Source organism: Zalophus californianus, chromosome 9 (genome assembly GCF_009762305.2).
Source record: "Zalophus californianus isolate mZalCal1 chromosome 9, mZalCal1.pri.v2, whole genome shotgun sequence".
NCBI lineage: Eukaryota > Metazoa > Chordata > Mammalia > Carnivora > Otariidae > Zalophus > Zalophus californianus.
Genome location: NC_045603.1, coordinates 8342711 through 8368385, shown reverse-complemented (window position 1 = coordinate 8368385; position 25675 = coordinate 8342711). Strand labels below are relative to the sequence as shown.

Here is a 25675-nt window from a genome sequence, read left to right as displayed (position 1 = left end):
AAGGGGGGGGAAACAATTTTTAAGACAGAAATCTAAAAAAATTAATCCTTAAAAAAAAGTAAATAAGCCACATAATCTTTGCCTACTGCTAAGATTTTGTATCTACCTTGACGAGTATCAGCACAGCACCAGATTCACTGTGAAACTGGCTTTAAGACAGGTTTCACAATTCTAAAAGTCTGAACTCCTAGGACAGCCTCAGTGCCACTATCTTTGGGTCAATTAGCAAAATTTCATAGAGAACTAAAGTAAACTTTGATAAGGTCTTTGTACAAGTGAACATGATTTTCAAATTAATGGCACTGAGGGAATGAAGGGTAATGATCTTAATTTCCAATTAAATAAAAGTTCTTTTGCTTTTAATTATAACTCTGTAGCTAATCAACACAAATATGCTATAGTCTCTAATAATCCACACAAAAGGGACTTGATAACTATAGAATATCAATATAGTGTATTCACAAAGCTTCCCCCCACCCCCACAGGCTCCCCAAAGGCCTTTAATGTTCATAATCAAGAGGAACTAGACAAGTTCTTATCCTACTTGACCTTCCCACTGATTTGTCAAAGTTCTTACACCTTTCTTAAAACTTCCTATTTCCTTGATTTTCTTAAAAGTCGTACTTTCTTCCCTCACTGACCACTCCTTTCAGCATCCTAAGTAGCTCTCTCTCTTTTTCTGCTGCTATCAGGGGCACCCTTTCCCTCTTTTACATATTCTCCCTGGGCAATCTCATCCTTTCTTGGGGTTAACTACTACCCACATTCTGATCCACATCTAGGTCTGACTTTACTGTGCATCTCTACCTGGCTATCTCACATCAATATGTCCCAAAACAAGTACCCAATACCACCCAATACCAACCCCTCAAGATATATTGCTTCCATTTTCCCTATCTTACGTAACAGTACTCAGGTCCCAAACCATAAACTTAGACACCCCTCCCTCCAGCCCCAGACATCTAAGTATAACTAATTGTCTCAAAGCTTATTCCTCAAACCTATCCTTTTTTTCATCCTTACAGCGAGTACTTTATTTCAGGTCCTTTAAATTTCTTGCCCAGAATATAGCAACATCTTTTAAAAAAAAAATCATAGAAACATTCAAACACAAAGGTAGAAAGAATGACATAATAAGCTGCAAACCCCCATCACTTAGCTTCAAAATCTGTGGCCCTTCTACCCTCCCCACACACAGCACCCAGCCCACATGGGATCATTCTGGGGCAAATTCTAGTCATAATTTCATTTCATCTTTATTCTGTACATCTAAAGGAACATTTTTTTTTAACAAAACCACAATATTATTGCCACCCAAAATTTTAAAAAATCTCTTAATATCATCAACTATCCACTATGGTTAATTTTCCCAACTGTCTCAAATTTTTTAGTGTTGATTTATTCAAATTAGAGTCCAACAGGGACAATATACTGCATTTCACTGATGTCTCTTAAATCTCTTTTAATCCATAATCCCTCCCTTCTCTTTTTTTTTGTAGTTTATTTGTTGAAAAATCCAGGCTGTTTTCCCACCTACACCCCCCATGGTGACATTTAACATGCTGCTCCATCCCCTATATTTCCAGTAAATTAGTACAAGTTAAGTACAGAAGCTTGATCCAATTTAGCTCAAAGCTTTTCACAAGAATACTGCAAAGGTGGTAGTGTGTATGTACTTCAGCAACAGCTTCTAAACTGTCTCCTTCTCGCTAGCCTTGCCTTGATTAAAAACCATCCCTGTTACCAAGTAATTCTTACTCATCTTTCAAAACTTAGTTTAACCGCTGCCTTGCGATGACCTGGCACTCTCCCCACCCTCCTCACACTCTCCATGGATATGCTAAATACCCCTCATTTATGCTCCCCCAGAACCTGTGCCCACCTCTATTATTGCTCTTTACCACATGGCTTAATGCCTCTGCATTAACAGATGGAGCACCGTGTCTGACATGTGACAGCATTCATAAATGTATGCAAAATGGAATGAAAAGTCCTATTTAGTGCAGAAAATTCTACATTATGGGAAAAGTTCATAACAACTAAAGAATCCCTACCTACCCAGAAAAGGCAGGTGGTCTTACAATTTTCATTAAAGCACATGCTGAAGGTGCTATTATGTGGAAAACTACATGAGGAAGACTAAAATTTCCACAGCATTGAAGTATAGAGTTAAATAAGGACAACCACAGTAATGCCCTTAGGGATATTAAGTGCTAATGACAATGAAAATGCCCAACTTGTAGGGAATGAGTAGGAGAAACCAGAAAAACAGAGAGCTTAGCTCACTACAAAGAAGAATTCTTTTAACATCAAAAGCTGTCAACGTCACCAATAACTGATATTAATTTCTATGATGGAATGTAGTATAGACAGGTAATATACACAAAGTTTAATAAATGCCTTTTTATGATCTCTGTGGGATTTCAGTACACTAAAATCTATTCTTGTTCCTATGTCCATATCTGACTTAGATTCTCACAAGAGCATGTGGTTTACTGAGGTTCCGCTCTACAAAAATCTAATCATCATAATGAAATTGTACAGGTCCCAACCAGTTAAGTCTCTCCCCCAGAAGATACCTGGTTTTTGGCAAAGTGGAAACACCCAATGATAACGTAACCCAACACCTAGGCAAGTCACTACAGGTCCTGGTCAGCTTCCATATCCTGTGAACAAAATCTACTACTGAATGAAAAACCCAGTCAAGATCTGCAAGGCTGGGAGGATCACACATTACCACAGGTATGCTATTCCCTGGCCTCAGGATACATGAAGGCAGTATTTTCAGGTACCTTTTCAAAGAACAGTAAATGTTAAGGGCTATGATAGCTATAAATATAAACAGGCAGGTCATTCATACTGTATGTCTGAAATATCGTCCTCAAGCCAGTGGGGGCACAAAGACAAGGGTGAACCAGACTGACACTGCCTCTGCCCTCAGGGCCTTCCTTATAAAGAAGTAGGATAGAAAATCTCTAACCAAAAATTTAAAAAAGAAAAATGAAAAAAATGAAGTACCAAATAAGAGTACAAACAAGTTGTACAAGGCAGCAATTAGTTCTGGTTACAAGAGACTTGGATTGCTTCTTAGGGAAAAGATGATGTGAGCTGGTTCTTAAGAAAATTAATGGGCCAGAGACCAGAGTTTATCAGTTTCTTTTTCAAGATTTTATTTCGTTATTTGAGAGAGAGAGCATGGGGGCGGGGGGCGGTAAAGGGTGGCAGAGGGAGAAGCAGGCTCCCCGCTGAGCAAGGAGCCAGCCATGGGGCTCAATCCCAGGACCCAGAGATCATGACCTGAACCAAAGGCAGATGCTTAACCGACCAGGCACCCTTATCAGTTTCCTTTTGAATTCCCAACTCCACAGACTTGTATACCCACAAATCATAAAATAACAAAGCCAAAAGAAACCCAGTCTTGACCTGATCCAGCCCCTTATCCAGAGTATATACTGAGTGAGAGACATGTAAGAAACTCTTCCACAAATTTCCAACAAACGGTCCCCAACAGTACTTTTGGAAGAATGTTAAAAATAATGTTTTAATGGACAAGGAAATGAACTGAATGGTCAAAAACAATGAAACACCCACTGGCTACAAACATTTGGGGAAAGGTTCTTCCTCACTAGTAATCAAAGAAATACAAATTGAAATGAAAACATTTCATTTGTCACATTAATGAAGCCTTTCACAAATGAGATAATCAATGTTAATAAGTGAGCCAGGCACTCATGCAGGGTTGACAGAAGTATAAACTTGCAGGCCACTTGGAATGGAATGGGACAAGGTATTTCTCAAGAACCTCAATTCTTCACGAGGCCTACAAAGGCCTGTGTGATCTGGCTCCTATCTACCTACTCACTTCACATCACCTTCTCCTCTCTCCAGTGACATACTGGTATTCTTTTAGTTGTTTTGTGCCAAGTATTCGCCAACAATCCTTGCCTGTGCCCTGTCCCCTCTCCCACTTCCCCATCTCCCCTAGCCTTAACACATGCTATTCCCTCTTTCCTTTGTTTGGCCAACCACTACTTGTGTTTTGGCTGTTAGCTTAAACATCTCTTCCTCAAAGAGGCCTTTCCCAACCAATTCCCCTCTCCTCCCCCACCAAAACAGAACCATCTCTATGAGATTTGCTATTATCTTGTGCTCCGCCCCCCACCAAAGCACTTACCAAAGTTTTCAGCTATGAATTGGTTTGTATAACTCTAATCTTTCTTTCACTAAATATAAATTCCATGACAATGTGAACTTTATCTATCTTTTTCCTTACTGTCTCGCCAATACTTAACATACATACGGTGCTCAACAGACACTGAATTTTTCAACTTTGAAATTATTTAAGACAACATTTCTACTTCTAAGGAAATAATCCAAAATGCAGAAAAAGCCTTTAAAGATTTTCATCTGGAGCGCCTGGGTGGCTCAGATGATGGTCTCCAGGTCCTGGGACCGAGCCCCACATCGAGCTCCCTGCTCAGCGGGAGTCTGATTCTCCCTCTCCCTCACTCATGCCCTCTCCATATCTCTGTCTCAAATGAATAAATAAAATCTTAAAAATAAATAAATAAAAGACTTTCATCTCAATACTAGCATATGTGTGAAAAACAGAAAATGATTCAAATGTCCAATGAGGGGAAAAATTAAATAAATGATGGCACAGAATGTAATGTTACATACCCATTATAAAGGCTAATAATAAAAACATTTCAATGACATCTGAAAAATCTTCAGCTGTAATGCAGAATGAAGAAAACATAATATTAGCTTAGTTATATTTAAAATGTACATTTGGAAGAAGACAAGGTAAGTAAGCCATACGCTAACAGCGATTTACTCTGGGAGATGAGATCCATTTGTTTTTGTTTCACTGGTTTTTGTTTTTGTTTTTTAAGATTTATTTATTTGAGAGAGCGAGAGAGAGTGTGCATGTGAGCAGCGAGAGGGCCAGAGCGAGAGGAAGAATCCACCCTGGGTGTGGAGCCAGACACAGGTTCCATCTCAGGACCCTGAGATCATGACCTGAGCCAAAACCAAGAGTCAGATACTTAACGAACTAAACCACCCAGGCACCCCTCTGTTTCACTGTTTTAAGAGGGAGATTATATCTGGTATCTGTTTTTCTCCAGGAACCCAGAACAATATCTGAGAATGAGAAATTGATTATTCTAAGTGCTGAGATGAAGTAGGTTGAGAAATTATTTAAATCACATTTTAAACAGAATCATTTAATGAATTGACATACTTAAGATTTGGGCATTTTCACATTAGCTGGAAGACCTAATCTAGAAAATCCTTGACAACCAGGCTTCCTGAGGAACTTAAGTAACAAGTCTTTCCTTTCCCCAAGAAAATACTGTAATTTAGATCAGAAACAGCCCACTCAAAATTTTTACTTCTCTCAGCAGTTAATTAGTATCCCCTGGCAACACTAAAGACTGAAAGGATACAGTGCGTACCCTTACAAAGAAAGAATACATGATCTGCCCTTTCTTCCACAGGCTACACACTTAGGCAGAACAAATGAGTACTTCCTAAACTTTGCACAAAGGAAGAGAAAAGCCTATGAAAGAGGACCTAGTATGTCCCTTCCATTGCCATTCTCTCCTGCTCACTTCCCATCCCACCCAGCATGGCAGGTAACAAATACAAACTGTTATTCCTTTAAAAAAAAATTGGGGATCAGCAACAGTGAGAAAAAAAAAATGTTTCAAGGATAACACAATAGCATTAAAATATATAAAACCTCTAAAAATAAATCTAACAAAAGATGTATAAGACCAACACACAAAAAAATTATAAAACCTCATCAGGAGACCTCATAGAAAATCTAAATAAGTGGAAAAATATATCATGTAATATCATGAAGATATTAATTCTCCCCAAATTGGTTTATAGAGCTAATGCAAAAATTCCTAATCAAAATCCCACAGTGATTTTATAATTCATATATATGGAAATGCAAAGGAAAAAGAATAAGCCAAGAAAGACTGGAAAAAGAATAAGGTAGGAGGACTTACTTCTCCCATATAACAGCTTATTACATAATTATCATAGTTAAGACTATGAGGTCCTGGTGCAGGCATCAACAAACAGACCAATGGAAACAGCTCAGAAACACACGCACATATGAGGTAAGTCCTTGATATATGAAAGAGGTAGCTTTGCTTATCAGTGTATGTGTGTGGGGGGGGTATTTTCAATTAATGAGAGTCCATTTAGAAAAAAAATTTAAGGGGCACCTGGGTGGCTCAGTTGGTAAAGTATCTGACTCTTGGTTTTGGCTCAGCGTCCTGAGATGAGCCCCACATTGGCTCCACACTCAAGATGGAATCTGTTTGAGATTCTTTCTTTCCCCCTCTGCTCCTCTTCCCCCCCCCAAATGAAACAACCCAAATGTTCATCAGCAGAAGATTCCCTAAAAATTATGGAGTACTCTTCCATAGGTGCATCCACTATACAGTAATGAAAATGGATGAACTAAAACTATATACATAAACGAATACCACATATGTCAAGCAAAAGAAGAATACAGAATTCCATTCATATAAACTTCAACTAAACTATACTGTTTAGAATTATATAATTGGGGGTGCCTGGGTGGCTCAGTCGTTAAGCGTCTGCCTTTGGCTCAGATCATGATCCCAGGCTCCTGGGATCAAGCCCCACATCAGGCTCCCTGCTCAGCGGGAAGCCTGCTTCTCCCTCTCCCACTCCCCCTGCTCATGTTCCCTCTCTAGTGGTCTCTCTGTCAAGTAAACAAATAAAATCTTAAAAAAAAAAAAAAGAACTATATAATTGGTAAAAACAGATGATTTTCAAGAAGTCAAAACAGCAGCTACTCCTAAAAAGAAAAGATGGGTTTATTTTCAGAGAGGAACATACAGGAGGCTTCCCTGGGGCTCACAATGAGCGGCTATTGAGTAGTGGTTACACAACTCTTTGCTTTATGGTTATTCTGTAAACTGTCCTATGATTTTATGTCTTTTTCTCTATATGTGTTATTATCTTTCCCCCCCAAAAAAGAAAAAATACTTGAATGGTAAAATATGTATCATCAATCTAATTTCGAGGTGTGTGATTAGTATAAGCTCTAATAAGCAGCTCAGAAGATATAATTTCAAAGGTTCCATCCCACTGTTCTCTAAATATATTCGTATCTGTTAAATCATGCTTCAGAAATGAACGTTCCTATAAGTAAAGATATATGCAATTTTTTTGTGGGCGATATTTCAAGTCTTTATTTATTCAGTCCTTGGTGAGTTGGAGAAAGGCACTTTCTCTAATGAGAATGAGACCTCCTTCAAAGCGCAAAAATTCAAGTCCTACAAGTCTCATCAGCTTTAATATTCAAGCAGGGATTCGTTGGCCGGAACACAAGAAGTGCAGGACAGTTGCCCATGGGATGCTTAGGAAGGGGACAAGACAGGATAGAAGAAAGGTAAATCTCACCATTTTCAAAAAGGCTGCCTGGTTATTCAACCTCTATCCATGTCCCAAAGAAATTATCCCCCATAAACAGACCACTAGCCCCAAATTTAATCTGTAGCACCTAAAATGGGGACGGGGGCAAAAAAAGAAATTTCACATTGATTAGCTCTGATAAGAGAGCTACCGGTTTGTTCATTAAAGGAACAGGAGGGAATAGAGCAAAAACTGGTAACTGGTATAACTTACTCCTCTTTATACCTTTCAATGTCTTTCTTAGTTTCTTTCTTACTACAGGCACTTCATAAATAACTGATGAATACTAATTTCCATAGTGGTCATGGCAGTGAACAACAGCAGAACTGTAGAAAGGTACAAATGATTGTCCTGAAATAAAATTTTAAGAGTCAAGGACAAAATAAAAGGTCAAGAATATAATCTCCCAAATACAAGATTTCTCTTAGAAACCTTTATGAACTTGTCATCATTAATTTATCTAACTTTTGTCGGCAGTGCCTTCTGAGTAACGCATTCCAGCTAATTATTATTCACTATGTCTTAAATCTATGATTCCTGAACTTCAAGAGGCACATCTCTTAGGATATAAGCAAGTCCTCAACTTATAAATGGATTACATTCCAAAAGTCCATTTGTAATTTGATCATATGGAACATGGAATGCACTTTTCAATAGAAGCCTTGAAATACGAATTCTGGCAAAATTCCCCTGCTTGCCCACAAAATCTATAAGATAAGTGAAATGCAATATATTTGTAATGAGAAAAAGAAGCAAAAGGTATCTCAGCTCCCATCCTAGGGGCTCCTGAACATAAGCCTTATGCAGACTCAGTTCTGAAACTCATACTTAAAAAACCAATAATACCAGATTAGTGTTAAGAAGAGGTGGATACGTAAAGACAGCCAAAGAGCACCATGCCATTAAAGGAAGAAGCAAAGTGAAACTTAAATTTCCCATTGGATAAACTCACTTAACATATGCCAGAACTCTTAGTTGGAGCCAGTCGGGTTAATCTTTAAAGAGGTACTTTCAGACTTCTCCAAGCCCAGACTGGAGAGGATCCACAGGGAGATCAATTTTATCTTTTTTTTTTTTTAATGGGCTCCAACACAAGGCTTGAACTCACAAGCCTGAGATCAAGACCTGAGTGAGATAAAATCAAAAGCTGTATGCTTAACCAACTGAGCCACCCGCACTCAATTTTATCTTTTAGATGTAAATGCTCAGCCTAGAAGAAGACAGAGAAATAATATTTAAAAAGTATACTTTGGGGGTGCCTGGGTGGCTCAGTCATTAAGTGTCTGCCCTCGGCTCAGGTCATGATTCCAGGGTCTGGGATTGAGCCCTGCATCGGGCTCCCTGCGCAGCAGCAAGCCTGTTTCTCCCTCTCCCACTCCCCCTGCTTGTGTTCCCTCTCTCACTGTGTCTCTCACTGTCCAATAAATAAAATCTTTAATACACACATACACACACACACACACACACACACACACACACACACACACCTTGAAACTTCTCTACTAACTTTTTCCAATTAGGCTAATAAGGGCTGGGTTAACGAAAGGCACCTCTTCTCATTAGAGCTCCAACTTCTTCCCCTGTTTAGGAAATAGAGGTATCAGGACCTTCACTGCCTATTGCCCTGTAAGGTCCCTTACTAAATCACTGAATTTTTATATAAGATATGGTTCTAAGTGAAATCGATCTGAGAAGAAAGAAATTTCTCACTCCATTCTTCCAATACACAGTACACCATCCATGAAAAAGCACCTCCTAACTCTAGAATTTATTCTGCTCTAGAACTACACACTTTCCAATATCACAATCTTCTCAAGGATTTTCCATTTCTGCTCTTATCTTTACCTTCTTATAAACAGCCACGTAAAGAAGATCTGGCATAAAATATAATAATGATCTTCTCCCTGGGACATACAGCCTCTTACCCCTCCTGACAGGAAGAAGCACCACTGAGGTACACAAGTAGAAGACCCTGCAACCAGACACTGAGAATACTGCCCCTGTCCAGACATTTAACTGGTGGTTGCTGGATGGAATAAAAAAGAAACTTGATCAATATTTCCTATTTTCTCCCTATAGTAAGAGAACCTGATTTTGATAATTGGTGATTTTTGCTAGGCAATTAGTATTTCTGGTCACTGACATACATTTTATCACTAAGTTATTTTGTAGTCATCAAACTTCTTACAGAATATTTCTTTATTAAGCCCCTCTCCTCCCCTTCAGTATTATTCTAATTAACAGTTTTCCCCCTACTATCTCCTTTCTGGTGTTCAACACAATTTCACTTCCTTGGGTTTCTTTTCTCTTGCCAAAATGATAGTTATGTTGTATACAACATTAGGTTTGTCAGTTTCAAGTATCCATATTCCCTTCTAAGCATGATCACAAGTAATCAATTTGGGACCCTTGTCAGTTAGGAAGCCATTCTAGCAACTGAAGAGGTTGTCTCAGACACAGCTCAAATTACAGGAGATCCGTGATCCAGATCAGAAGTTTTCAACTTGTGCTTTTTCAAGAGTTTCCTGAGGGGCAAGAAGGATGCCAAGTAAGTGGGGGTCTGGCTTCTCCACTTAAGTTTCATTCAACCAGAATAGTTGTTTTACACACTGGGATTATATAGAAAATTTCAAATTTAGGGTGCCTGAGTGGTTCAGTTGGTTGAGCATCTGACTCTTGATTTTGGCTCAGTTCATGATCTCAGGGTACTGAGATTAAGCCCCACATCAGGCTCTGAGATCAGCAGGGAGTCTGCTGGAGATGCTCTCTCTCTCCCTCTGCCCGCCCCCCCCCCCCCCCCCGCTCACACGCACTCTCACTCTCTCTCAAGTACATAAATCTTTTTTAAAAAAAGAAAATTTCAAATTTTTAGAGGTCAACTTAAAAAAATAGTTAAAACTTGTGATCTAAATGTTCTATCACTAATTAAGAGAATAAAAGAATTATTCCACAACATATTTCACCTATACAGGAATGGACTCAGAAAGTCTTTCTTCCAAATTACCTAAACCCTGAATTAAACTGGGTTTTTTTCTTCTGTCCAGCAACAGAGTCAACAATCACTTTCTTAATTGCTTAAATCTAAGAAGTCAATGTTTCAGTGCGTTAATAGTTTCAGTTTCACCATTTATTCATTTGCTCGTACATTCAACAAACATTCATCTAACACTTAATCACATTCTAAGACTTTGCTACTCAGAGTGTGGTCCTCCAGACCAACAGTACTGGCATCCCCTGCATGCTGGTTGGAGACGTGGAACCTCAGGCCTCTCCCAGATCTACACTGGAGTCTGCATTTAACAGGCACTCTAGCTGATTCATCAGCACACTAAAATTTTTGACTAGGTACCAACAATACCACAATAAGTAAAACAGACATAATCCCTGCATTCAGAAAGCTTCTCTTCTAGTCAAATATAATAAAAAACAAGTAGATATTACACACAGGGTAGTTTGGAAGAACACTGAAAGAACAAACCCCTAGCCCAAGCTGGCAGTCTAAGGAAGAACCCTGAAGGAAGCGGCACCTTCCCCTGATTCTTGACTAGATGGAAATGTTAGGAGGAGAAAAGTCATTCAGGGAAGGGAAAAAAAAAAAAAAACAGGATACGAAGTGAAACTGAGATGTGAAAGTCTATCTCTTTGGGAAATCCCAAATCTTTTAGTGTAAGTGGGAAGAGATGAGGGGCGGGGCAGGAGCTGGCTTTGACGGACCTGGTTTACCATCCTGAAGAACATAATAAGCTTTACCCTGGAGGAAAGGGGAACCACGAAGTGATTTCAACCAGGAGAGCAGGAACCTCATTTATCATTTAGAAAAATCATCCCAGGGGCCACAGGGACAAGATTAGAAACAAGGTAAGACCAGTTAAAAGGCCATCGCTGCAGTAATCCAAGAAAGGTATTTTTTTTTTAAAGATTTTATTTATTTATTTGACAGAGAGAGACACAGAGAGGGAACACAAGCAGGGGGAGTGGGAGAGGGAGAAGCAGGCTTCCCGCTGAGCAGGGAGCCTGATGTGGGGCTCGATCCCAGGACCCTGGGATCATGACCTGAGCCAAAGGCAGACACTTAACGACTGAGCCACCCAGGTGCCCCCGAGAAAGGCATTATTAAGAATCTGCACTAAGTGGCAGTTGTAAAGATGGCAAGAAAAGAATGAATTCAGTAGATATGAACACTGCAGAATGTAAAAAAGTTGGTGGCTGGTGGCTGGGAAGAAAGAGGAAGCAGGTAGAAGAGAGATGGAATAAAAAAATTACTTCCAAAATTAGCATGCTATCATCTTTCTGCGGGACAATTTGGAAACAGTGACTTAAAAAAGTAAAAACTTCATACCCAAACATGTTACTTTCACAACAAGAAGGGAAAAACTTTATGTCCATATCTTGCCACCTACTTCTAAGAGTATGTCCTACAGTTACTTACACCAAGATTTATATACCAAGATGTTTACTGCAGTATTATTTATAACAGAAAAAAAATAAAAACAATTAAGGTCTTATAATAGGAGACTGGCTAACTGTTACAGATACACAATTCAATACACAATTCAAATATGAAGTGGAGGGAAAAATGTTTTTAAGACCACTGAATGATATAGGAAAATCTCATGAAATAAAATTACATGAAAATAAGTTACACAGAGTATATGTGTGTAAGAATAAATAAATGAACACACAAAAACTGACAGAAAAAAATATTAACTGCTGCCACTGGCTATCACTGAACTGTGTAACTATGAGGAAATTTTTACCTTCTTTTTCCTACATTTTATCTGATTATAAAACAAAACTCTTAAAGTTTCCATTTAGGAAGAAAACAAAATAAGACAACCCCTTATTTGAACATCTAGGTGGAGGGAGGTGCCAATTCCTACAACAGAGAACTCAGCAGGAACTACAGGTGGATGAGGAGTTAAGACTCCAAACATACGGAGTCTGCAGCATATCCTACGGAGGTGCTGGACAGCTGAGCACAGGAGTCTGCAGCTTGGGGGAGAGACCGGACCTGGAGATGTAATACAGGCATCAACCAACTGCATTTGATGGTGGTTAGAGCCAAAGTTCTGGGGGAAATCATTCAAAATAAAAATACAGAGTAAGAAGTAAAGGAGCCCTACAGCTCAACACTGGGGAGTAACAAAATTTAAGAGGTGGGTAGAGAAAGGTGGCAAAAGGTCTGAGCAGAAAAGAGAGTGGATATAAAAGCAGACTTGAAAAGGCCAAGAAGAGTAATAACGTCACTGATGTCAGTGGAGGAAAAGTTGCAGGTCGGAGGGAGTGGTCAATCATGTCAAATGCTACAAAGAGGTCAAACAGGATGAAGAGTGCCTATTTGATCTACAAGAACACTAATGACTTCAGTGATGGCAGTTTCTGAAGAGACATAGGGACAGAAGCCAGAACACAGTGAAGTCTCTGGAATGTGGGAAAGTAGAATGATATAACCTGCTCTTTCAGAATCTTAGGAAGGTTAGAAAGTTGTTGATTCAAAATAGGGAAAAAGCTCAACTGATTTATATGCTAGAGTTCAGAGAGAAAGGCTGAAGATGCACCAACACTCCTGCAACAGCTGCTCTTGACTCCCCTGAGACCCTCACAGCTGTCAGCATCAATTTCCTCCACTTCCTGCCCAAGATTTTAGCGGTCTGCTGTTTGCCGTCTGTCATCACCTTCACTGCCATTCCTCCTACCCCAGAGGAATCATAGCCCTTACCTGTGCTCAAGGCAGAGCCAATACCTTTAAATCCCATCCCCTCACATCATCTCAGTTACCCTTTCGCCTTTTCTTTCTTCAGCTTTTCCCTCCGGACTCTTTCCCCTTACCATATAAATAAGCTGAAGTCTCTGCCATCTTGGGGAAGAAAAATAAAAATGAGAAATGAGAAAAGAACACCAAAAAAATGCTTGAGTGTCCATTATTTCCCAAAATAAAAACTGTCTGAGTTTCCATTACATTTCCCACTATGGATGTAAAAACAGAGTTCTTGCCTCTAATGGAACAAATAAGTAAACCATTCATCTATTCATTCGACAAATATTTATTGGTTGCCCACTGGCCTTGTGAAACAAACTACCAAAGGCAGGGGAATATAGACAATAAATATATACACACACATATACAAACACACACACACCATAATAATAAGTGCTTGAAAAAAACAGAGGAGGACAGAGAGTAATGGGAGGTGCTATTTAAGATAAGTCAGGTAGGGAAGGCTTCCCTGAGGAAATGACCCTGAGGAAATGACATTTGTGCAGGAACCTCAGTAAAAGCACAGCAAGTACCAAGGCCCTGGGACAGAAGCATGCTTGATGTGTTCAAGAAACAGCAAGAAAGTCAGTGTGGCTAAATCAGAGTAGACTAAGCGAGGGGACAGAGATAAGAAAAAATCAGGTCAGAGAGGATACCAGGCCCACATCATTAAAACTATCATACTGGGGCGCCTGGGTGGCTCAGTTGGTTGAGCATCTGGCTCTTGATTTCAGCTTGGATCATGATCTCAAGGTTGTGAGATCAAGCCCTGCATCAGGCTCTGCATTCAGCAGGGTAGTCTGTTTAAGGATTCTATCTGCCCCTCCCCCAGCTTGAGGGCACATTCTCTCACTTTCTCTCTAAAATAAATAAATAAATCTTAAAAAAAAAAACAAAACAAAACAAAACTATGATTTCATCGTAACCCTCACAGGAAGACACTGAGGGTTGTGAGAGAAGCATAACAGGGTCTGAGTTCAGTTTCCAAAGGCTCACTCATGCTGCTGACAGGAGAATTCCGATTACAATATAGTGATGAAGTATACTGATAAAAGGTAATTGGTCAAATCAAAAGAAGGATACCTAACACTGAGTTAGGACAGGCTTCTTAAAGGGAATGATGCCTGAACAGAATGCTGAAGGACAAGTAAGAGTTGGCAAGAAGAGTAGGGACAGAGTGGTATCTCAAATAGAGGGCATAAATGTAGAAGAGTCACGGGAGTTTTAAAAAAGTTTGGTATTTCGGGGCACCTAGGTGGCTCAGTCGTTGAGCGTCTGCCTTCGGCTCAGGTCATGATCCCAGGGTCCTGGGATCGAGTCCCATGTCGGGCTCCCTGCTCATTGGGAGGCCTGCTTCTCCCTCTCTCATTCCCCCTGATTGTGTTCCCTCTCTTGCTTTGTCTCTCTCTGTCAAATAAATAAAATCTTTAAAAAAAAAAAAAAACTTTAAAAAGTTTGGTATTTCTATTCCCCAGCATCAGTCAGAAAATATTTTATAAAAATATACCACTGATAATGTCTACCCCCCATAAAAAGACATATGCAAAAAAATATTTGCATGACCTTTATGGAGAAAATTGTAAGCTCTGTGGAAAGACATCAAAGAAGACCTATTTAACTGGAGAGATAAAACTAACTAATGGACAGGGGCGCTTGGGTGGCTCAGGCGTTAAGCATCTGCCTTCTGTTCAGGTCATGATCCCAGGGTTCTGGGATCGAGCCCCGCATCGGGCTCCCTGCTCAGTGGGGAGCCTGCTTCTCCCTCTCCCACTCCCCCTACTTGTGTTCCCTCTCTTGCTGTGTCTCTCTCTGTCAAATAAATAAATAAAATCTTTAAAAAAAAAAACCTAACTAATGGACAGATAAAACTAGTACCCAATATGTAAAATGTGTGTTCTCCCCATTAACCTATAAGTTATATATTTCAAATCAAAATCCCAACAAGTACACCAAAAGGCATACACAAGAATTTTATGTTTCTTGATTCATAATTCATAATAGCCCCAAACTAAAACAACCCAAATACCCACCAAAAGTAAAACAAATTCCACTATATTCATAAAATGGATTAATTATATAGCAATGAAAATAAGCTAGAGCCACACACAATTCAACACAAATGAATTTTAAAACAAGACAGCAACAGAACACATACAGCATGATTCCATTTACATAAAGTTTAGAAACCAATAAAACTAATTCATGGTGTTAGAAGTGAGGATGGTATTTTCCTTTGGGCAAAAAGAAGGAATACTGATTGGGAAGAAGCACATGAGATGGTTATGGGTGCTAGGAATATCTCCTAACAAAGTAGCAATTAAACACAGGTATGTAAGCTCTGTGACAATTCAATAATCAGGACACTTACAATTTGTGTGTTATTCTATATTAACACTATATACGTCAATAAAATGAAAGTGTGCTAGTGTCTGCAATTTCCTTGGAAATGTAAAAAATACGATGGATTGATAGAAGGATAGATAGATATGTTACAAAGTAAGTATAACAAAATGTTAATGGTAGAATTTAAGAGGTGGACATAAAGGTATTCGTTGTAAAACTCTGCATTTGAAATTTTTCATAATAAAATGGAGAAAAAAATGAGGTTTTTGGTTTTTTTGTTTGTTTGTTTGTTTTTGCATAACTCCACAAGCTGATTCTAAAGTTATGGAAAATTAAAAAGGGCAAGAACAGCCAAGACAACTCTGGAGACAGAAAAGGCAAGGAAAGACTATCATAACAAGCAACAAGACTCATCATTAAGCAACAGTAACTAAGATGATGTAGTACAACACAGAGGTGAACAGAGACCAATGAAACAGAACAAAGGGCATAAAAACTAACTCATGCACACTGAGAAACAGGTAAGGCTGACACTAAAGATCAGTACAGAAAAGTAGGACTACTGATAAATAATGATTCATAGATTAGATGAGATGAACTTACAGAATATCTTTAATAACTCACAGGAAAATAAATTTTGAACAATAAACACAAGTTGCAGAAGAATACATATAATTCTCTCTCCAATAAATATATATGTGATATAAAAAATGAGAAATAATATCTTAGAATTATTAGGAATATATTAATATGTTAAAAAAATACAGAACTACTTGGCCATATAATATCAAATTCAGGGCAGCAGTTACCCTGGGAACAGACGGAGATCCATGGAAAATAGTACATAAGCCAGATGGTATGTAAGTACATAAGTATTTGCTATATTACTATTTACACCTTTTCTGAAACCTTAAGTTTTTATAAGAAATTATAATTTTTTTTCATTAAAAGTTTGAAGCAACAGTGCATGGTTGTAAACAGTACTAAAAAGCAAAAACTGGGGCACGTGGGCAGCAAAGTTGGTTAAGTGTCCGACTCTTGGTTTTTATTCAAGTCATGATCTCAGGGTCATGGGACTGAGGCCCACCCAGGGCTCCACATGCTCAGCTCAGAATCTGCTTGAAATTCTCTCACTCTCCCTCTTCCTCTGTGCCACCCTCTATGCTCAGTCTCTCTCTCTCAAAATAAATAAATAAATCTTTAAAAATAAAATAAAAAGCAAAAACTAGGGGTGCCTGGGTGGCTCAGTCAGTTAAGCGTCTGACTTAATTTCAGCTCAGGTCATGATCTCATGACCTGAGTCATGGGGTCGTGAGATTGAGCCCCAAATTGTCAGGCTCTGTGTTCAGCAAGGAGCCTTCTTGAGATTCTTTACCTCTCCCTCTGCCCCTCCCCCTACTCACAATATGGGTGTGTGCTCTCTCGCTAATAAATAAATAAAATCTTTTTTTAAAAAAAACTTAAAAAGCAAAGACTAAAAATGCGGAATGATAAGAGAAGAAGCTAATGAAACAGAAAGAGACCAGACCCTGCAAGCCTTATAAAACACGGCTTTTATTTTTATCCTATAAAGCAGTCACTGAAAAGTATTAAGCTAGGGAGGTCTAAAAGATTACTGACAAGCTATAGAATAAGTTTCCTAATGACAAAGGCTTATTTATCATTTAACCCCTAATCTTAGTTTATGACAATGATGTTCAATAAGTATTTGCTGAATTAATGAATTTATGGAAGGGATTGGGAGGGAGAAGCAGAGAAGTAGAAAGACAAATCAGAAAGCAGTTGTAATAACCCAGGCAGGAAATGTAGGGTTTATAATGATCACCTAAACTTCCTATTTCTCTATTTCATAAAAAACAGTAAGATTAAAGAAACTTTCAAGAGACATGAAATAAAGTAATCATCTATAACAAGAACATGAAGACCTTGGTTCAAATTAGGCAATGCAATAATTCCGTATGTACTCACCATTCTTCCGCTCACTAAGTGGAGGCAAATTGGGATTCCTGCCAGGGTGGAGGCCTAGGGTCAGCTCGGGCTGCAAGGAGAGCTCCTGCAGTTCATTGGCAACAGCTTCGCTCTGGGGGCTGGGGGCCGCAGACAGGGACACCAGCACTGGTTCATCATCATTTTCGCCAGCCCCTCCTCCGTCCAGCCCATTCACAGCAATGACGGAAGGGGGCAGGCACACTACACTGGAGAAATCCACTTTGGCTTTCGTGATGGCAACCTGGAAATGGAAGGGCAGACAAAAGTTTAGATGTCACTATGAAGAGAGACTATTCCACTGGACATATGCTGAATACTATTCTACATTATATTACTGGCAAGCTACCATTAATCTTAAGCATTTTCTCTAAAGTAAGGCAGCACCATTTTTAAATTAATATTTACTGGGGTGCCTGGGTGGCACAGTCAGTTAAGCGTCCAACAATTGGTTTCGGCTCAGGTTGTGATCTCAGGGTCACGAGATCAAGGTCCACAATGGGCTCTGCACTCAGCAGGGAGGCCTACTTCAGATTCTCTCTCCCTCTCTTTCTGTCCCTCCTGCTTGTGCTCTCTTGGTCTCTCTCTCTAAAATAAATAAAATAAAATCTTTTTTAAATTAAGTAATTAATATTTACTATGCTCACAGAGTGCATGTGATTTCAAGTCTGATACTGTCCTCAACTACATCACTCAGGAGGACAACATTCAATTGAAATAAAAGCAGCACACACAACTTATATTGGGATAAAAGGATATAGTGACCGGAGAAATAGTTATGGAATAAATGTTATCCTCCAACTACCAAGGGGAAGTACCTTGAGAAATAACACTTTAATGAGTATCCAAAAGGTATTAAAGTGTTATAGTGTACCAACATTATCTGGGGGAGAAAATTTCTTTAAGAAAATAATTCCCAGGGCGACTGGATGGCTCAGTTGATAAAGCATGGGACTGTTGATCTTGGGGTTGTGAGTTCAAGCCCCACGCTGATTGTATAGCTTACCTGAAAGAAAAAAAAATGTCCAAGCCATTAGATTTCATAAAAAAAAGAGATGTATGTCTGATGATAGATATTTGCCCAACTATTTTAACTTACATGAATATTTAATCATAATACCCAGAAATGGGTTATTAAAAATAAGACACCTGGCAACATAAGAACAAGATCGGTAAAAATGATAAAGAATACATTATAACACAAAAATCTTTCCAATAGCATCTCTTCATTAAACCATACCATGGACTAAGATCTGTAAAAATGATAAAGAATACATTATAACACGAAAATATTTTCAATAGCATCTTTTCATTAAACCATAGCATGGCCTAAAAAAGAAAAAAACAAGCATAGCATGGACTCAGGGTTAAGTGAATTAGGAATTTATTCATTCACTGAACCCTACTATGCAGTTAAGAATTATTTTTATAAAGCATTTAAAATATAAAAAATGATCTAATGTGTAAGAAAAGATATGAAAATGCATACTCATATATAAAAATATTATCCAGAGGAAAAAGAGATAATAAGGAGATACACCAAAAACACAAAATGGGTTTTGACTGGATTATGAACAATTTTCTTTCTTTTTACTTTCTTTAGTTTCCAAATTTCTCTAAAACACATATATATTGTTTGTATAATGAAAAAGCTACAGGTCTTTTTTTTTTTTTTATTTACTTGTCAGAGAGAGAGAGAGAGAGAGAGAGCACAAGCAGGGGGAGGGGCAGAGGGAGGGGCAGAGGGAGAGGGAGAAGCAGGCTCCCCGCTGAGCAAGGAGCCTAACACAGGACTTGATCCCAGGACCCCGGGATCATGACCTGAGCTGAAGGCAGACGCTTAACCAACTGAACTACCCAGGCATCCCAAAAAAGCTATAGTTCTTAATCTAGAAAAAGGACCTAGGAATTCCCTGTAGGCTTCAGTGAACACTTTAATTTGGAGATGAGGAAACCAATAAAATACTGAAAAACCACGAAATGAAGAAAGGCATTAAAAACTAAAAAGTAAAAAGACCATCACATTCTATCTTCATATAAGGCTACAGTGTGCCCAAACATGGTCATAGTTCTGACTGATACACCTCATAAATATAAAATGGATTGGAAAAGATCCAGATTAGAGCAAGGAAGATGGGGGATTGACATTAAAAAGAACAAAGATATTAAGAAGGACTCTTGGGGAGCCTGGGTGGCTCAGTGGTTACGCGTCTGCCTTTGGCTCGGGTCATGGTCCCAGGGTCCTGGGATCAAGTCCCCGCATCGGGCTCCCTGCTCGGCGGGAGGCCTGCTTCTCCCTCTCCCACTCTCCCTGCTTGTGTTCCCTCTCCCGCTCTCTCTCTCTCTGTCAAATAAATAAAATCTTTAAAAAAAAAAAAAAAAGGACTCTCTACTCCAAAAAGGCTGGAAGAAGACTTGAGTGAGGCAAGTTCAAAAGAAAAAAAGTTAGGGATTCAATACTAGGAACTTAATATTCTAAGATAGTATGGGCAAACAATGGAAAAGGATTTTTTTAGGGCTTGAACAATTTTAGGAATTAGAAAACCACAGACGTCTAAGAAAATCCAGAATCTAACCTTCAAAGAATTTTTTTCCCATCTTGCCTGTGACTTAACCATTTAAGCTGTGTCTCTGTGTGCACTAGGGGAAAAAATTGTTATACATGATTAATCCATCTGGCTCAGTACTTTTTAAAGATTTTATTTATTTATTCGACAGAGAGAGACACGGAGAGAGGGAACACAAGCAGGGGGAGTGGGAGAGGGAGAAGCAGGCTTCCTGCCGAGCAGGGAGCCCGATGAGGGACTCGATCCCAGGACCCAGGACCCTGGGATCATGACCTGAGCCGAAGGCAGTCGCTTAACCAACGGAGCCACCCAGGCGCCCCTTGGCTCAGTACTCTTTACCACCGACTCTGAAAGAGCATGTTTGTTTTCCTTAACAGCAGCCTTTTTAGACTAAAAGATTCAATTTTATGATATTCAAGGATCCTCTGAGACCCAAACTCCTTAGGACAGCAGTCCTCAGTACCCTTTCCCTACCCTGATACATATGTGCACATGCTCACACATCCACACACATGCGCATGGAGATGTGTGTTTTTTAAAAAACAAGAACTCGTGAGTCCTAAAGGAAAGTAGGAGGAGGACAGTATCAAAACTTCAGCCCTAAGACCCAGGAAAAGTAGCTTCACATACAGTAACAGGTTTTGTATAAACAACTGTTAATATACAATAAAATACCATTCAGCCATAAGGAAGGAAGGAAATCCTGCCATTTGCCACAACGTGGATGAACCTCAAAGGCATTATGCTAAGTGAAGTAAGTCAGAGGAAGACAATGTATGATCTCACTTAGATTTATGGTTACAAGGTGGGGGGGAGGAAATTTGGATGAAGGTGGTCAAAAGGTAGAAACTTCCAATTAAAGATAAGTAAGTCCTGGAGATGTAATATACAACATGAGACCACAGTTAACACTGCTGTATGGTGTATCTCACAGTTGTTAAGAGACTAAATCCTAAAAGTTCCTCAACACAATGAAAAAAAACAACACTTCTTTTTGTTTTTGTATCTATATGAGGTGATGGATGTTAAAACCAAACATATGGTGGCAATCATTTCACAGTATATGTAAGTCAAATCCTCATGCTAAACACTAAACTCAAAAGTGTTGTGTGTAAGTTATAGCTCAGTAAAACTGGGGAAAGAAAGTTGTGAAATCACTCCTGATTATGAGTTCATACCTCCCACTAGAAAACTGAAAAATTTACCTAAAAAGGTAATTTACTAATTTACTAAGTTAACTCATATTATTCATTGAGCTTGAAAGAATAAAACATCTATTCTTAAAATTTAGGTCTCACTAATTCAGAACAACCTTACTCCTATTACTTTGAATTATATTATTATTATTGCTGAGATTCAGATTCGATATTTACACATGTTACTACTCAAGGAACGATAAAAATCCATCACAGAATACCAAGCTTTTTGTTTTTTTCCAAACAATTTTATTTATTTGACAGAGAGAGACACAGCAGAGAGGGAACACAAGCAGGGGGAGTGGGAGAGGGAGAAGAAGGCTTCCCGCTGAGCAGGGAGCCCAACCGGGGCTCGATCCCAGGACCCTGGGATCCTGACCTGAGCTGAAGGCAGATGCTTAACGACTGAGCCACCCGGGCGCCCACCAAGCTTTTTTAAAAATGAAGCTTGAATTTAAACTGCATGAGTCTGTAATTCTGGCATGCACTTAATGCACATAATCAGTACTTCCAGAAAATATAAAAAAAAAAAAAAATTGAAGTGTGGAAAATGGCCCCCACAAGAAAGTCAACCTAGGTCTAGGACTAGGCATGAAGGGAAAAACTAAGTTTAAAAAGTGATTTTCTTAGAACACATACTTTTTTAGGGGTGCCTGGGTGGCTCAGTCAGTTAGGTGTCTGCCTTTGGCTCGGGTCATGATCTAGGGGTCCTGGGATTGAGCCCTGCCATGTCAAGGCTCCCTGCTCAGTGGGGAGTCTGCTTCTCCCTCTCCCTCTGCCCCTCCCCCCTGCTCCTGCTCGCACTCTCAAATAAAATCTTTAAAATATATATATACATACACACACACACATTTTTAATAGATTAAAGGAGTGTCAAATTCTTTTTTTTTTTAAGATTTTATTTATTTATTTGACAGAGAACGACACAGCAAGAGAGGGGACACAAGCAGGTGGAGTGGGAGAAGGAGAAGCAGGCTTCCCGTAGAGCAGGGAGCCTGATGCGGGGCTCGATCCCAGGACCCTGGGATCATGACCTGAGCCGAAGGCAGACGCTTAACGACTGAGCCACCCAGGCATCCCAGGAGTGTCAAATTCTGTAGTGATGCAATTATGATTGTGCCTGTCAATGTCTGGAATGAAAGAAAAAGCCATCTGAAAAACTGCTTTGGGGCACATGGGTGGCTCAGTCGTTAAGCGTCTGCCTTCAGCTCAGGTCATGATCCCAGGGTTCTGGGATCTAGCCCGGCATCCGGCTCCCTGCTCAGCGGGAAGCCTGCTTCTCCCTCTCCCACTCCCCCTGCTTGTATTCCCTCTCTCACTGTGTCTCTCCCTGTCAAATAAATTAAAAAAAATCTTAAAAAAAAAAAATGAAAAACTCTTTACTGAGAAAATCTGAAAAAATAAATTCTGAATGGAATAAAGCAGTTTAATAGCTTAGTAACTGATTAAGTTCCATATTTATGGGATCATTAAGGGCTTGGAGATCACTTAAAATTTTCATATGTATACTTTACCACATACTTTTATTGGGTAAATTACATGCTATGGTGGTATCTATTAATGTTTTCAATAATTACTGATTTCAGGGGCACCTGGGTGGCTCAGTCGTTAAGCGTTTGCCTTGACTCAGGTCATGATCTCAGGGTCCTGGGATTGAGCCCTGCATTGGGCTCTCTGCTCAGGGGGAAGCCTGCTTCTCCCTCCCCCACTCCCCCTGCTTGTGTTCCTGCTCTCTCTCTCTCTGTCAAATTAAAATACATATATATATTACTGATTTCAAAAGTTTCAGGATATATCCTTTTAAAATACCATTATTAAACTGCATTACAACGAAACTCTTCCATAAAATCACAGGCCAGGGGATGGGGGGGTTAGATGAAACAAGAGTGGCAGAATGTTGGTAACTGTTGAAGCTGAGTATTGGGTACATGGAGACTCATACTATTATTCTCTCTACATGTGTGTATGCTAGATAACATGCTTATAATGCTTTTTTAAAAAAATAAGGTTATTCCAGGGGCACCTGGGTGGCTCAGTCGTTATGCGTCTGCCTTCAGCTCAGGTCATGATCCCAAAGTCCTGGGATCGAGCCTCACATCGGGCTCCCTGCTCCGCGGGAAGCCTGCTTCTCCCTCTCCCACTCCCCCTGCTTGTGTCCCCTCTCTTGCTGTGTCTCCTCTGTCAAATAAATAAATAAAATCTTTTAAAAAAACAATAAGGTTATTCCATAGAACAAAGTGAAGACTTGGTAAGACATAAAGCAAGGTGTCCTCAATCTTGACCTTGACCTTAGAAAATAAGCCAAATAAAAGTCAAAATCAAGCACTGACAAAAGAAAAGAATATTTAGCATAAAATACGTATATATTGGGAAGATTTATTTCTAGCAAATATATTACTTTCTACTCATTTTTAAACAGCCCACAGAAGAAAGTCCTAGTAAACTGACAATCTAGAGACAAGATCCAAAAATGTGGAGGTACAGTCACCATGTATTAAAATGTCTCCTCTACCAATTACTAAATACTCTTAAAATTTTATTTACTGTATAACCTGCATGAAAAAGAACCTAAAAGTGTAATATTTATCTCAGATTATATGTATTGTATTATTTAGAAAAATAAAAAAGTTGTATCTCAAACAAAATACTTTCTGAAATGTCTCAGAGGAAAAGTAAATTAAAAGAACCAAAAGAAAAAAAATCTATGTTTTAGTGTTGTAAATTTATAATTCCACTCAGTCCGAGATCAAACTTTTTTTTCATCATAGGATCACCAACTCCAATTTCTTGGCTGCTGATTCACATGTGATCAGTAGCAGCCAGAACAAAAACAACATGGGGGCAGGGTCATCTCCCACAACCCATCTGTTTCACTCTCTTGCTGGCTTGATTCCGCCTCATCTTTTCTCCACCCCACCCCCTTTTTGGGCTACATGCCTTCTGCTGGTGCCGAGTGGCATATGTAACTAGAAGCAAAAACACAAAATGTGTTAGAGAAATGGAAGAGCTCAGGCAGACAGCTCATAACTCTAAAAAAGTATATACTAGCAGGATTTTTTTTATTATGACCTATGACTGAGTTAATTTATGCAACCAAATGATATGGTTCCCTGAAAAAAAAATTCTGTATAAAAACTGTTTTAATCTATTAGTGAACTTCCCTTTAGATGGATAGGTTCTTATTTTCCTTGATTTATCTTCAATACTAGATAAACCAAAATCTTACTCTTACTGTCTAAGCAGACATATATATACAGATGAATCTGACACAAAGGAATTCAAGAACAAGAACTTTCTGAGAGTTTATTATGTATGTACTAGGCACTGCCCTGGGTCCCACAGGAAGTGAGGAAAATATCAAGTCTTGCCCTTATCTCTGTCACTATCACCCCCATTATCTTCAGATGTCTTAAAAACTACTCAGATATCTAGCGACGGCATATAAACGGCCTTTCCCTTACCTCTTCATCATAGAAATCATCTAAAACCAAGGACTAAAAGAAACAGAAAAATATAACATCTACCTAAAAAGAGTGGAAGGCACATGGAAGAGTGGTGTGGCTGCAAATTCTCTGACACTTGTCCCACTGATAAGTAAGGTCTATTTCCCCTCCACCGAATCTGAGCTGGCCTGACTGCCTTTACCAACGGAGTAGAGTGAAGTGATGCTATGCCAGTTCCAGGTATAGATTTTTGAGAAACTGGTAGCTTTTATCTTGGTCTCTTGGAGCCCTGTGTTCCCAGACAGAAGTCTAACTACTCTGCTGGAGAAACCATAAAAAGAAGTCTAGGGGCGCCCAGCTGGCTCAGTCAGTAGAGTACACAACTCTTGAAATCTGGGTTGTGAGTTCAAGCCCCACATTGGATGTAGAGATTACTTAAAAATGAAATCTTTAATAAAACAATTTTTTTTTAATTTTCTAATCTTAAAAAAAAAAAAAAAAAAGTTGTCTAAAGACTATCCTGAAAGGAATATGGATCCAGTTGAGACTAGCCTTCTAGACATCCCCACCAAAGTGTCAGGCATTTACACGCTTGGTCCCTCCAGACAAGCCCAGTCATTTGCTGAATGCCACCATGTGGACCCAAGTTAATACCATGTGGAGCAGAAGAATCCCTAAGCTAAGCCCTGCCTAAATTCCTTACCCACAAAACTGCGAGATATGGTAAATGACATCAACACTGGAAAGTGAGATAGTACAGTATGCCTTCAAATTCTGAAAAGAAAAATTTATTTTCGAATGAGAATTGCTATACAGCCTATCAATCAACTGTATGAAGACATTTCAAGCAACGGAAGTTTTATCTCCCAAGTAATTTTTTTCAGGAAGCTCCATGAAGCTATGGCCTTTGCTCACTTC

At 39.2% G+C, this 25675-nt stretch overlaps 1 protein-coding gene across 5 annotated transcripts in view; it reads right to left on the bottom strand.

Annotated features, from left to right (window-relative positions):
- The window catches only part of MRTFA (myocardin related transcription factor A), a 193547-nt gene that overhangs the window by 97212 nt on the left and 70660 nt on the right, over positions 1 to 25675 (bottom strand). For 4 of the 5 annotated variants that reach the window (XM_027592265.2, XM_027592261.2, XM_027592260.2 and 1 more), the window contains one exon: positions 17534 to 17795. Coding sequence is in view for 3 of the 5 variants with exons in the window: in XM_027592261.2 (XP_027448062.2) it covers positions 17534 to 17795 (262 nt within the window). In the remaining 2 variants the exon portion in view is untranslated. Of the gene's footprint in view, positions 1 to 17533; positions 17796 to 25675 lie in introns of those variants that run through there. The other variant, XM_027592266.2, reaches the window with a different exon arrangement.